The sequence below is a fragment of the Salvelinus alpinus genome, chromosome 19, assembly GCF_045679555.1.
Source record: "Salvelinus alpinus chromosome 19, SLU_Salpinus.1, whole genome shotgun sequence".
Classification (NCBI taxonomy): domain Eukaryota; kingdom Metazoa; phylum Chordata; class Actinopteri; order Salmoniformes; family Salmonidae; genus Salvelinus; species Salvelinus alpinus.
The window spans coordinates 44,152,292-44,167,527 of NC_092104.1; the positions used below are offsets into that span (position 1 = coordinate 44,152,292).

Genomic DNA, 15,236 nt, shown 5'->3' on the forward strand with positions numbered 1-15,236 from the left:
TGACTTTAACCCACACTCCCAAATGTCTCATGTCTCTGTTTTCACCATCATTGTAAAGCCCTAGTTATTTCATTGCTTTGACATCTAATAGTCAAATCATAGTGTTAAATGTGCACTACGCATAAATCGCTCTGCCATTTCCTGGTTGCTAAAATTCTAATAGTTAGCCTAATTTCAGTTTATGTGACAAAACAAGCGTAGAGAATCATTGTACCATCTAAACCACTGTGAAATCTCTTTTCAATAACCAAAAATATATATTTTTCCAGCTGTTTGAAGCTGGTGTACAAAACTGAAAGTAAAAGTAAAAACTTTAGAATGGGAAGTAAAGAAATAGTGCACAAATAACAGTTATAGATCTATCATTCTTATTGAAAGCAAGTATAAGAAGTGTTAGATCTGTTCTACATGCTCTATTTCTATGCATCCTGTTCGTAAGTTTCATTTTTGCGTCTTTTACTTTCAGTTTTGTACACCAGCTTCAAACAGCTGAAAATACAATATTTTTGGTTATGTAAAATATATTTCACAGCGGTTTAGATGGTACAATGATTCTCTACACTATACTTGCTTGTTTTGTCACATAAACAGAAATTAGGCGACCAATTCAAATTTTAGCAACCAGGAAATGGCAGAGCGATTTCTGCATATGTGGATACCATTTCAAATGAGTGGATTTGGCTATTTCAGCCACACACGTTGCTGACAGGTGTATAAAATCGAGCACACTGCAATGCAATCTCCATAGACAAGCATTGGCAGTAGAATGGCCTTACTGAAGAGCTCAGTGACTTTCAACGTGGCACTGTCATAGGATGCCACCTTGCAAAAAGTCAGTTTAGGGAGTGGTGGGTACACCCATCATATGAGCCAGACCAAACCCTCTGACTCCCTTAAGGCCTGCATTCCCTGATAGATGGGCATTGCATGTAGGAAATGCAGTGCGAACCACACTGATCTAGTATAGAACTCCCAAAGGTACCTTCATTTGATTTAGCTTGTTACAACTTTAGCAACTGGACTAGTTGGTGACTGAGGCAGTACATTTATGTATGTGGTAAGGTGACAGTGTATTAAATGACAGGGATGTGATTGTCACCAACAGAGCAGCAGGTAAACCACACCTAAACTATAGATACCAATTATTATGTGTTCTAAGGATGGACTTTATCAAGGTAGCAGTCTTCCCCCATCATTCTACTAGCTCGTCTCACGTGGATTACAATCTCACTTTATGCTACACTCCAACATTTCTATCCATGATTCTGGGAGAGAAAGTTTAGCCCCAGGCGATGCTGTTGGTTCATTGATTGTGCAGGGAGGCTTACAGAGAGTTAGCCTACAATTATAGTGAATTTTTATTTGATTTTGAATAGCCTAGCAATAGGGCATTTTTTATATTTTCATGATTAATTGGGTGACACATTACCTTTAGGGATACAGAATATCTCACCACTATCCGTTTCCATCTCCTCCTCTCTCTCCTTTATTCCTTTCTAGAGCGTGCAGAGGGGCTGTCGACAGTTTAGTGGAATATGTTTTCTTGTGAAAACATGTTACTATCGATGCTCCCGAACAGATTTAATTTAGTTTCCCAAATTAAGCACTGGGTAGCTGCAGGAACAGGGTTGGAGAGCCCCTGGCATACAGAGTTTAGGCCGGAATATCACCAGCGCCCAGCGAGAGCATGCTCCTCAAACAGTGGTTGATGCATGGAGTAATATAAGTGTTGCTATATGTATTTCTCGGCTGCTCATATGAAGCACAGCTCAGCTATAAAACTGAAGTAGCCTACCTGGCATCATTGAAAAACGGACCATGTGAAAGCGTGCGGACTCCATTTGCTATTCGACTGCATACTGATGACAGGTATTTTTATCCCCTGCCCCTGTTCCTGCCCATTTGATAATGGGACATTCTAAATTGAAACCAATTTTACATATTAGTAAAGACAAGATTAAGTTGAGAATAGTCTGATGGGTGAAAATATGATCACTTGATGAGAGAACAGTGTGTGCAGCCCGAGGCAAGGAACTGATTGCAAACTCTTTTTTTTTTACTTTCTCAAATCATCAATAGCCTATAGTCACATCATGCAGTCTGTACATGTTTGATTTCTAAGACATTCTAAGGTTTGTATCATCCGCAACTAAAGTTGCCAAATAACTCTAACCAGGTGTATAGGACGTGTTTCAAATTATCACTTTTACACTCAACATAGCCACTTCGTATGCGCACTTGCTCCGGAATGGGAAAAATATCCTTTCTATTTTATTCAGCTAAGTTAAATTATATTCTTCTCACTATAAAATCATATAATATAAAATAACGGCAATTGACTTATAAGCAAATCTTGTCAGCTAAATGAACAAGCCTACAGCCTATTGCATGGATCATAGCCAGATAACATACAGTAGGCCAACATATTCTGTTCTTCTGAAATACATTTTCTTCATATCATAATGTTTCTTTAGACCTGACTAAAATAAATAATAGATTTATTGTGATGACGTATATTAAATTGATTTATTCAACTTTAAAAAATTTGCGTGGAGGCCTAGAGATGCTAAACCTGTTTATGTTAATTAACAGTCAATTACCGTGAGACTGGCATACTTTTGCATGACAATAACCGGCTGACAAAATGCTGTGACTGCCACAGCCCTAGACTCAGGAAGTAAGATTAGCCTAGTTCTGTCACAGAACAGGAAGGAGATTTGTGTCAGGAACAGATGTCAGTCTCCTGTATCCATGGTGAGACACGCAGATACCCAGTGGCGCAGGTTACGTTAGTAACTACCAAAGGCAAGTGCACTATAAAAATGGGGGTGGTGAACCATTTACCTGTACTGCTAGGAGATACTGTAAGCTGTTCGAGAACCTATGGCAGCGTAAACAGAACCGCCCCGATACACAGAAGCAAAGCGAAGCAGTCCCTGGCACACTCTGAGAAAACACATCCCCAACAGGCGCGCACTCGCCGCGCCCTACTGGCACTACAGGAAGACAGACGTCTCTTCTTCACCCAGATCAAGTGCTGGGGGGGAAGAAAAATACAATTCTAGATCAGAGGCTGAGGCAGCTGTTTCAAGAAACGACAGAGGATGACATGTGCCCAGGTCTCCCAACAGAGAGCGGGAGGAGACCAATTCCCCCAACTGAGAATAGACAGCCAAGATTTTCCTTTATCTGATGAGTTGAAAGTACAGTTCGGCACCGCACAGTTGCAGGACACAGACCTGGTCTTGGGGCGGCGCAAAGTGAAAGTAGTGGATGGGAATCGCTTGTAGGGCATCAATGAGGTAAATCCGCGTATTACTGGGCTTACTGTACTGGGTGGTTAAGAGAAGGGACGAGGTTCTAGATCTCTTAATGGTGCCTGGATCATATAGAGACACTGTACTCTACTGTACCTGGAGCATTAGCACGTGCTGGGAGGCCACTTGGCCGTTAACAAAACTAAAGAGCGCATCATGAGTAGATTCTACTGGCCCCATATTACGAATGATGTAGAAAAGTACTGTTAGTCATGCGACCAGTGCCAAAAGACGACCCCCGAAGTCAATTACAGAAACCTGCTCATTCCACCATTGAAACACCCTTTGAGCAGATAGCAATGGATCTGGTGGGTCCTATTCCCAAATCAGCAGAAGGCACGAATATATACTGGTGGTAATCGAATATGAAACACACTACCCGGAAGCCATTCCCCAGCTAAATATGTCCACTAAAGGGATTGCAAAGGAGTTGGTTCAGATTTCTCCAGAGTTGGCCTACCCTCCTCTATTTTGTCGGACCAAGTGACCCCGTTTATGTCCCGCATAATGAAATACTTGCACACCTTGTACAATATGAGTAAAATACTCACAAGTGTATATCATCCACAAAACAATGATTTATGTGAACGCCTGATTAAAACTGTTAAGTCTATGCTGAAGAAGGCGATTGAGTGAGACGGCAGGAACTGAGACATGTTATTACCTCACTTGTTGTTTGCTCTTAGGAAGGTGCCCCAGTTGTCAACGGGCTTCTCTCCATTCTATCTGTTATATGGGAGGCAGTGCAGAGGGATCCAGGACCTCGCCAAGGAGGCGTGGGAAGCCCAGCCCACAGAACACTGACAGAACATGTCGCTCTAATGCGAGACCTGATGGCCACGGTGTGGCAAATAGTGAAGGAACACATGGGGAGCGCGCTGCAAGCGCAACAAAGAGCCTACAACCGGACTTCCTAGCCCCGAAGTTTGGGGTCGCTGACTTGCGAGCAAGAGCAGAGCCCACGGGCCCTTGTTGACCGACACTGGGAGGTATTTTCCTCCCTCCCAGGGAATACATACCTCATCCAGCATAATTTATACACAGAGCCAGGCAAGAGAGTAAACTTAAGGCCTTACAGAATCCCTGCTGACTGACGATAAATCATCAGAGAGGGAGTGAGAGAGATGGCGCTGACAGACATGGAAGCTCTGCTTCTAGCTCCTAAGGAACTTGGCAGTATTTTTTACATTTAGTTTTGTTTTTTCTTACAATATTAGACCATACATTTTTTTTGTGTTCTCAACCATTGTTACTCTCTCTTCTGGGATGGCAACAAGGTTCACGACTCTATTCGGGTAGCCTCTGAGAATAACATTGACGTATATACAGACACCGTGACTGAGTTCATCAGGATGTGTATAGGGGATGTTGTTCCTACTGTGATTATCAAAACATACCCAAACCAAAAACCGTGGATAGATGGCAGCATTCATGCAAAACTGAAAGCGCGAACCAGCCCATTTAACCACGGCAAGGTGACTGGGAATATGGTTGAATCCAAACAGTGCAGTTATGCCCTCCGTAAGGCAATCAAACAGGCAAAACGTCAGTACAGAGAAAGTGGAGTTGCAATTCAACGGCACAGACACGAGACGTATGTTTTATTTTTATTTTTTTACCGTTATTTTACCAGGTAAGTTGACTGAGAACACGTTCTCATTTGCAGCAACGACCTGGGGAATAGTTACAGGGGAGAGGAGGGGGATGAATGAGCCAATTATAAACTGGGGATTATTAGGTGACCATGATGGTTTGAGGGCCAGATTGGGAATTTAGCCAGGACACCGGGGTTAACACCCCTACTCTTACGATAAGTGCCATGGGATCTTTAATGACCTCAGAGAGTCAGGACACCCGTTTAACGTCCCATCCGAAAGACGGCACCCTACACAGGGCAGTGTCCCCAATCACTGCCCTGGGGCATTGGGATATTTTTTAGACCAGAGGAAAGAGTGCCTCCTACTGGCCCTCCAACACCACTTCCAGCAGCATCTGGTCTCCCATCCAGGGACTGACCAGGACCGACCCTGCTTAGCTTCAGAAGCAAGCCAACAGTGGTATGCAGGGTGGTATGCTGCTGGCTGTGGCAGGGACACCAGACAATCAAGGATTACAAAGGGAAAAGCAGCCACATCGTGGGCACAAATGTCTTGCTCCCATACAAGCTAAACACCTTCTTCGCCCGCTTTGAGGAAAGCACAGTGCCACCGACGTGGGCCGCTCCTGAGGTCTGTGGACTCTCGTTCTCCGTTGCCAACGTGAGTAAGACATTTACGCGTGTTAACCCTCGCAAGGCTGCCGGCCCAGACGGCATCCCTAGCCGCATCCTCAGAGCATGTGCCGACCAGCTGGCTGGAGTGTTTACAGAAATATTCTCTCCCTATCCCAGTCTGCTGTCCCCACTGGCTTCAAGATGTTCACCATTGTTCCTGTTTCCAAGAAAGCAAAGGTAACTGAACTAAATGACTATCACCACGTAGCACTCACTTCTGTCATCATGAAGTGCTTTGAGAGGCTAGTTAAGGATCATATCACCTCCACCTTACCTGAGACCCGAGACCCACCTCAATTCGCATACCGCCCCAATAGATCCCCAGACAATGCAATCGCCATCGCACTGCCCTATCCCATCTAGATAAGAGGAATACCTATGTAAGAATGCTTTTCATTGACTACAGCTCAGCCTTCAACACCATAGTACCCTCCAAGCTCATCATTCACCTGGGTCTGAACCCCGCCCTGTGCAACTGAGTCCTGGACTTCCCAACGGGCTTTCCCCAGGTGATGAAGGTAGGAAACAATACCTCCGCTACATTGATCCTCAACACAGGGGCCCCACAAGGGTGCATGCTCAGCCCCTTCCCTTATTTCCTGATGACTATGTGACCACGCACCCCTCCAACTCAATCATCCAACTCAAGTTCGCAGACAACACAATAGTAATAGGCCTGATTGCCAACAACAACGAGACAGCCTACAGGGAAGAGGTGAGGGCCCTGGCGGAGTGGTGCCAGGAAAATAACCTCTCCCTCAACGTCTACAAAACGAAGGAGCTGATCGTGGACTTCAGGAGACAGCAGAGGGAGCACGCCCCCATCCACATCGACGGGGCAGCAGTGAAGAAGGTGAAAAGCTTCAAGTTCCTCAGCGTACACATCACTGACAATCTGAAATGGTCTACCCACACAGACAGAGTGGTGAAGAAGGCGCAACAGTGCCAATAAATTTGGTATGGGCCCTAAGACCCTCGTTTACAGATGCACCAATGAGAGCTTCCTGTCGGGCTGTATCCCCCCTGGTATGGCAACTGCACTGCCTGCAACCGCATGGCTCTCAAGAGGGTGGTGCAGTCTGCCCAAGGCATTACCGGGGGCACACTGCTTGCCCTCCAGAACACCTACAGCACCTGATGTCACATGAAGGCAAAATATCATCAAGGACATCTACCATCCGAGCCACGGCATGTTCACCCCACTATCATCCAGGAGGTCAGTACAGCTGCATCTAAGCTGGGACTGAGCGACTGAAAAACAGCTTCTATCTCAAGGCCATCAGACTGTTTAATAGCCATCACTAGCCAGCTTCCACCCAGTACCCTGCCCTGAACTTAGTCACTGTCACTAGCCGGCTACAACCCGGTTACTCAACCGTGCACCTTAGAGGCTGCTGCCCTATGTACATAGACATGGAATCACTGGTCACTTTAATAATGGAACACTGGTCACTTTAATAAAGTGTACATACTGTTTTATTAAGCTATTGCTGCATATATACTATTCTATCCTACGTGTTCTACAGATATACTAAATATTCTATCCTCATACTGCCCATAATGTATATAAGGTCTATACATCCCATCACATATTTAAGCAATAAGGCACTAGGGGGTGTGGTATATGGCCAATATACCATGGCTAAGGGCTATTTTTAGACATGGCGCATCACAGAGTATTGGCCATATATCACAAACCCTGAGGTGCCTTATTGCTATTATAAACTGGTTACCAACGTAATTAGAGCAGTAAAAATAAATGTTTTGTCATACGGTCTGATATACCGCGGCTGTCAGCCAATCAGTATTCAGGGCTCGAACCACCCAGTTTATAAATATATTTATACTCCCGGACTCTGACATTGCTCGTCCTAATATTCATATATTTCTTAATTCCATTCTTTTACTTTTAGATGTGTGTGCATTGTTAGATACTACTGCACTGCTGGAGCTAGGAGCACAAGCACTTCGCTACACCTGCAATAACATCTGCTAAATATGTGTATGCGACCAATAAAATCTGATTTGATTTTGAGTTATTGAGTCGTTCCACAGCGCATGATCCAGTCCGATAGTTCTCGTTCCGAAGCCAGACGGAATGATGAGATTCTGTTCAGGACTTCTGAGGAAGGAATGACATCTCCAAATGAACGCATACCCAATGCCGAGGGTAGATGAGCTGATAGAGCGGTTGGGAGAAGCGAGCTACATAACTAACCTAGATCTCACTATAAAGGCTATTGGCAGGTGCCTTTGGCCCCAGAAGACAGGGGAAAGAAAATGTTTTCTACGCCAGACAGCCTTTAACATTACGTGAAATTACCCTTCGGGCTTCACGGAGCTGGCATGACGTTCCAGCGGTTAATGGACTAGCTACTTAGACCCCACCAAGCTTACGTTGCAGCTTACATCGACGACGTGGTGATCCACAGAGAAGACTGGGAGACGCACCTACAACGGCTACGGGCCGTGCTGGGGAGCCTAAGTAGAGCTAGATTGACAGCAAGAAATGCAGGTTCGGGTTAAGTGAGGCAAAATATCTGGGGTACACGATTGGGAGTGGTCTCATATGCCCCCAGACAAAGAAAGTGGAGGCTATCTGGGAGTGGCCAAGGCCAGTGCGTAAAAGCATTTGTGATCCTTCCTAGGGATCACAAGTTACAAATCAAATCAAGTTTATTTTATATAGCCCTTCGTACATCAGCTAATATCTCGAAGTGCTGTACAGACACCCAGCCTAAAACCCCAAACAGCAAGCAATGCAGGTGTAGAAGCACCTGTGCTTTATACCCAACTATGCATCTATAGTCGCTCCACTGTCCGACCTGACAAAGTAAGACCTTCCCACCCAGGTGAAGCGGACTCAAGCAGCCAAAATAGCTTTCCAAAATTTGAAAGAATCCCTGTGCGCAAAACCAGTACAAAGCTCACCAAACTTGGGCAGGGACTTCATTGTGCAGCTAGAGGCCTCTGATTTCGGCATAGGAGCAGCTCTCCAAGGGGTTGGGAGAGGACCAGCACCCCATAGCCTACATCGGCTGTAAACTCTCAGAAAGAAAAAGGAAATATGCCATGGTTGAAAGAGAGGGGCTAGCGATATTATCTGTTAGGAAGCAAATTGCCTCTATTGACTGATCACGTACCACTCACCTGCATGGCGAGAAACAAAGAGAGTAACAGTAGGGTAACTACAGATTCAGGGTCCCTCACGGAAATGCAGACTACTGTCCCGCCGCGGCGAGAGGGCACTCGACCTGCTGGGTAGATTCTGAGGACGGGGTGTATGAGCCATCCAGAGGTGTGGCGGTCAATGGGAGTCAGAGGGGCGGGGGAACGCAGGGAATCCCTGACGATGTCACAAGACTCCCCAAGCACACCCCTTATTATCGGCGCAGGGGAAGGCACAGGACCAATTACGCACGGACAAAAGAGAACAATGGAGACACGGAAGGGGAGGAACGAATCGACAAAGAAACGAGGAGAAATATAGAGCAACGAAACAAGAAAAGGAAAGAAGAGGACATTGAGACAAAGAAAAATTATGGATTAAAAGACGAAGAACGTGCATGAGTGATTTCCGTAGCCAAAAGCCAAAGTCAAGCCTAGCCACAAAAGAGATTGTTTAATTTGTTGATTTTTGAAATACTCTTTGGTGTATAAGTGCTCTGAACCGAGCTAGGTTTTTATTTTCCCTTTCTTGAACCTGCGGAGTGCCATGATATGAACATGAAATATACAATTTTAGATTTTTGCATCATAAAAAGCAGACTCTTCCTCTGTATACACCACACCCTGCTATAGATTGGAAGGAAGAAAGAGTCTCCACCACCATCTCCTCCTTACCTTCCAGGCCAGCTACATTGCAGTCTTTGCATTGCATCAACCAATGGATGTGCGCCATGCCATTGACTGCACAGTTGGGCATCAGATTGCTTTGTCATATGATGCGGTTAGCTGAAATGTTAAACACCTATCCAGATGTTGTGAGATATGGCAGGCGTCTGCAATGTAGTCAGGCTGGAACGCCGCCTCAGTTTTCATAGAACACAAGGAGGCTGTGGAATACACATCTTCCAGCGTGATGACAAAGAGCCAATGAGTAGAAAGAGGCCCCACTTGTTTGCATTCAGAGGGGACAGTCAAAAATCTATAGTGTGTGCCTGGTTCTAGAGAGCCTGTATTCTGAGTGGTGTTTGAGGGGTTGCATTCGAGTCAGGAAACTGTTGACACAAGGACGATGATCTAGTATAGTTACAGTACAGTGTTAAAACAATGGCAACGATGCTAAAGTTCACTGTATCTCGGCGGCAGGTAGCCTAGCGGTTAAGAGTGTTGGGTCAGTAGTCGAAAGGTCGCTGGTTTGAATCACCAAGCCGACTAGGTGAAAAATTGGCCAATGTGCCCTTGAGCAAGGCACTTAACCCTAATTGCTCCTGTGAGTTGCTCTGCATAGGAGCGTCTTCTAAATGACTAAAATGTAAATGTAAAATGTATCTGGAGTCCCCAAACTGACACATGGCCGACAGAGCTGCCAAACAATGGTTGGACTTCCTTGATAAACTCGTAAAACTAAAGTGAACGGTCAATGTTAGAGTGTTAGTAATGACCTCCCACATGAGTGTTTTTTCTGTGAATTACCCATACTGCATTTCAAGGAATTGTTGATTCGCTGCTGCCGTGCAACAAATGTGAGGAAAATCCAGCTTACTGACCCATGTCCGTAGGCCTATGAGTGCAGGCTTTCAGTTCAGGCAGCTAGGAGTTGATTTGATTACATCTGCCCCTTTTGAACCCAGTTAATTTACAAGCCAAAGACCTAAAACCCCCAGCCTTTTTACATAAGTAACATTCATCATACAGTAGGCCATATATGAAACGTTGATCAAATAGACTACATTTAGTCATTAATAGTAACTTTGTAATAGATAGTCCATTAAAGCTACATTCTGGGATTAGATAAGCAATCAAACGTGGTCCCTGCCACTTGTTTTGGTATAGGTATAGGCATACAGCCAGCATTCTAGATGCAAGGACTGACAATCCATGACATCCACATGATAGCTCTAAACATATTTTAAAGCTATTATTCTTGCTTGCGGCCTTCTTGTTTGTAAACACTAATAAAACCTTATTTTTTTGTAGGTATGATAGAAAAGGAGAGTTGTGTTAACATTAGGCATCTGCTTCAAGAGTCAATGGGTAGGCTTGCCTGATAATCAGACTGTGATACCTCTGGTTCACAGTGTGAGATTAATGCTGTACATTTGTTTGGAAAAATGTCCTCTCACAAGCAGAATGCTGAATAAAATCATATTTTAACGTACTTTACTGGTTGACCGTGCGGTGGGTCCTTTTGCAGGTAGGAATGTGAGACAATACATCCACAGGAAAGTATAACTACGTACAACTTTTCAAAGCGCTGGTAGTGCGTTCACATTTCAATCACCTGAAGCATTTCAAAAACAGCTGTCTATTTCAGAGATGTGTGCGAGTGGCGTGCACAGATTGTTGGGCCAAACGTTCGGACTCGAAACATGCAGGAATGTCTACATGCTTAATAGTGTAGGCCAACAGGTAAACACCACTGTAAACACGCTTTTATCTCAGGAGTTCTAGACCCTGTAATTGCTACCAATAAAACGCCTAGACTTTGGCCTCATCAGTAAACAGACGGAAACCACTTGGAATGATTTAGGGATCACAACTATCATCCTCAACTATCACTGAAATCAATTGTTGGATGGTGCGAGTGATTCAAAAAATGGTAGCTAAATACACTGAACAAAAATATAAACGCAACATGTAAAGTGTTGCTTCCATGTTTCATGAGCTGAAATAAAAGATCCCACTTTTTTTTTTTTTTTACATATGCACAAAAGGGTTATTTTTCTCAAATGTTGTGCACAAATTTGTTTACATCCCTGTTAGTGAGCATTTGTCCTTTGCCAAGATAATCCATCTACCTGACAGGTGTGGCATATCAAGAAGCTGATTAAACAGCTTGATCGTTACACAGGTGCACCTTGTGCTGGGGACAATAAAATGTGCAGTTTTGTCACACAACACAATGCCACAGATGTCTTAAGTTTTGAGGGAGTGTGCAACTGGTATGCTGACTGCAGGAATGTCCACCAGAGCTGTTGTCAGATAATTTAATGTTAATTCTCTACCATAAGATGCCTACAACGTAGTCGTTTTAGAGAATTTGGCAGTACGTCCAAGCGGCCTCACAACCGCAGACCACGTGTATGGCGTTGTGTGGTTTGCTGATGTCAACGTTGTGAACAGAGTGCTCCATGGTGGAGGTGGGGTTATGGTATAGGCAGGCATAAGCTACGGACAACGAATACAATTGCAGTTTATCGATGGCAATTTGAATGCATGGAGATACCGTGACGAGATCCTGAGGCCCATTGTCGTGTCCCAGTTCTTCCATGGCCTGCATACTCACCAGACATGTCACCCATTGAGCATGTTTGGGATGCTCTGGATCAACGTGTACAACAGCGTGTTCCAATTCCCTCCAACATCCAGCAACTTCGCACAGCCATTGAAGAGGAATGGGACAACATTCCACAGGCCACAATCAACAGCCTGATCAACTCTATGCAAAGGAGATGTGTCTTGGTGCATGAGGCAAATGGTGGTCACACCAGATACTGACTGGTTTACTGATCCACTCCCCTACTTTTTTAAAAAGGTATCTGTGACCAACATATGCATATTTGTATTCCCAGTCATGTGAAATCCATTGATTTGGGCCAAATGTATTTATTTTAATTAACTGATTTCCTTACATGAACTGTAACTCAGTAACATTTTTGTAATTGTTGCATTCATATTTTCTGTTCAGTATATATTCAAATAAGATGGTTTTGGAACACGTAAGATTGAAAACTGCAATTCGACATGTGTGGCTGGTTACAAAGTTAACAGGCTGATTCGCAGGCGTAGCTCGCGTATCACTACCTATATGGAATTTTGGGCTTTACTTGCATCTCATCATCACCACTAGCTTACCGAGAAGCAACAGCTTCAATTCCCGCCGAGCATCCCTCTTATCCCGGCGGAGCTGCCTTTCGATCTCGTCGTTGATCCGCCTGGCTTCTTTCGCCTCCTCGCTGAGGCAACACGCCATTATGGAGTCAAGGGTCATTCTTTTAAAATCACTTTTCCTGCTTCTTTATGCAGATTCCACTTGCAATAAATGATAACAGTTAACGAATATCATATCACGCCCTCACAGCTGCAGAAAAAAACATGGACGCGTTTAATATAAATAGGACATAGCCTAGATGTGGTTAAAATAAAATGTATATTTGTGTTGCCCCCCGTTTCGTGTCCTTTCTGGTCGCCTGTCAGTCAGATGACAGTAGCTCGGGGAGTTAACTAAATGTCAGTAAAATTCTAATTGGGTAATGGGTAGTGTGAATTCTCTTCTAAATATGATCAACAGATCCGTCCGTAGTCTTTGTGATAAGCATTCTCATTCTTGCCCAGTCATCCTTTTCACGTCTTTTATTAAAAGGCATGTCTTCATATCCTACGTCCAATATAGTCCTATCATATCATCCGTTTGATGAAAAAAGACATGAATAAACGTGTCCGCTTTATTTCCAATAGCTCGACTCCCGGGCGTGGTAAAGCAGAATATGGCGGACTTTCATTCCAATCCGCTAGACATGAATACAATTATCTCTCACTCGCAACAAAAAAAAACAACACGAAAAAACACGCAACACCAATCGCATGTTAACTTTACAAAACGGAAAAACTCGTCATCCGTGTGCCTTGAATAGGAAAACGTTGATTATTCCGCTACACGTTTGCCTATAATACAAATAGAAAAAACGATCATGTTTCGTACAGGCTTGAGCCTTTCCCTTTCATCAATTCCATGTATTTTTACAGAGACCATTCACTCCTGGTCGGTGACGTCGGACAGTGGTAGGGAGTGTCCTCAGAAGAAAAGCGACTCGAAAGTGGGCCTAGTCCCATAACAAGCAGTTGATGTTACCTGCTCTACCTAAAATCTGTACAGAATAATACATACTACATTTGCATGATGGTAGTAGCTGCATGTAAAAAAAAGTAATGCAAAGAGACTAGCATTATTGCATAGCAGAAGAAAAACCCAAGGCAAGCAGACTAAAGCAGTATCTCTACAAGGTATAGGCTCGTCTAGCATACCATTATCCGAGAAATGCTATCTGCCAAATATGTTATCAGTAGTGAAGTGGTCTGTGTTACACAACTTGACCTTTAATCAACAACAATAACAACAAAAGGCCCTACAAGTATCTGAGTTGTTGTTTACTTTCATGTCACAGTTTGGGCCATGGAATAAGTGCAATTTATGACTTGAAGCCCACACAACCTCATAGAATCTGAGGTTTAAAATCCCTGAACTCCAGCACTGCAACTCACAGGATTTAAAAAGATGATTGCAAGGAAAGGAATATAAATGTTGCTGAGTGAGTGGAACACAAACCTGTTCAAGGCCTGTAAGACCTATTGCAGAGCTATTGTAGGCCTATAGGCTAATGTGCCTCAACTACCTTTTTGAACAAGGCGATATTGTGCTTCTTCACTCGCTGTGTTTACTCAAATCATAGGGAACTGCTGTGCTTCCTGTCTATGGGGTAATGGACAGGATACTGCACTTCTCAAATTTCCTTGAGTACTTCTATTATGCACATTTTAATTAAATGAGCAGCGAAGGCATTTTACATCTATTTAATTGGTCATCTTAAAAAAGCCTCACTGGTCAATGCTTCAGGTCTAGCAACCCTTCCTTAATATAGTACAGGTTGGGTTTATGTACCAGTGTAACGGATGTGAAATGGCTAGCTAGTTAGCAGGTACGCGCTACTAGCATTTCAATCAGTTACGTCACTTGCTCTGAGACTTAAGTAGGGTTGCACCTTGCTCTGCAAAAGCTGCGGCCTTTGTGGAGCGATGGGTAACGATGCTTCGTGGGCGACCGTTGTTGATGTGTGCAGAGGGTCCCTGGTTCGCGCCCGTGTCGGGGCGAGGGGACAGTTTAAAGTTATACTGTTACATTGGTGCCGTGACCCGGATCACTGGTTGCTGCGGAAAAGGAGGAGGTTGAAAGGGGGGTGAGTGTAACGGATGTGAAATGGCTAGCTAGTTAGCAGGTACGCGCTACTAGCATTTCAATCAGTTACGTCACTTGCTCTGAGACTTAAGTAGGGTTGCACCTTGCTCTGCAAGGGCCGCGGCTTTTGTGGAGCGATGGGTAACGACGCTTCGTGGGTGTCAGTTGTTGATGTGTGCAGAAGGTCCCTGGTTCGCGCCCGTGTCGGGGCGAGGGGACGGTTTAAAGTTATACTGTTACACCAGCACTGAAAAAACACATGAGCAAATGATTTCTGCATGATGGATCATTACCTTGGTCATGGAATGAATATAGCTACAGTGATTGAAAGTTAATATAACTAGTTCTTGATGAGCCGGTTGATTTCCTTTGTTTTTCATCATGTTTGTTACGGGGTTGGAGGATGTTCATTTTCCATGACAAGTCTGCTCCAAAATACAGTAGGCCTACAGAGCAAATCATGATATGTACAACTTTTTATTTAAAACATTATATGTAAAATGTATTATACTATGTAAAGTATTATTAT

At 44.0% G+C, this 15,236-nt stretch overlaps 1 protein-coding gene across 1 annotated transcript in view; it reads right to left on the reverse strand.

Moving 5' to 3' along the window:
• Positions 1 to 13,539, reverse strand: part of LOC139545692 (guanine nucleotide-binding protein G(q) subunit alpha-like) — a 32,818-nt gene extending 19,279 nt beyond the window's left edge. The window contains exon 1 of the mRNA XM_071353718.1: positions 12,610 to 13,539. Within this exon, the coding sequence (XP_071209819.1) occupies positions 12,610 to 12,745 (136 nt within the window). The 5' untranslated portion in view covers positions 12,746 to 13,539. The remainder of the gene's footprint in view (positions 1 to 12,609) is intronic.
• Positions 13,540 to 15,236: the final 1,697 nt, after the last annotated feature.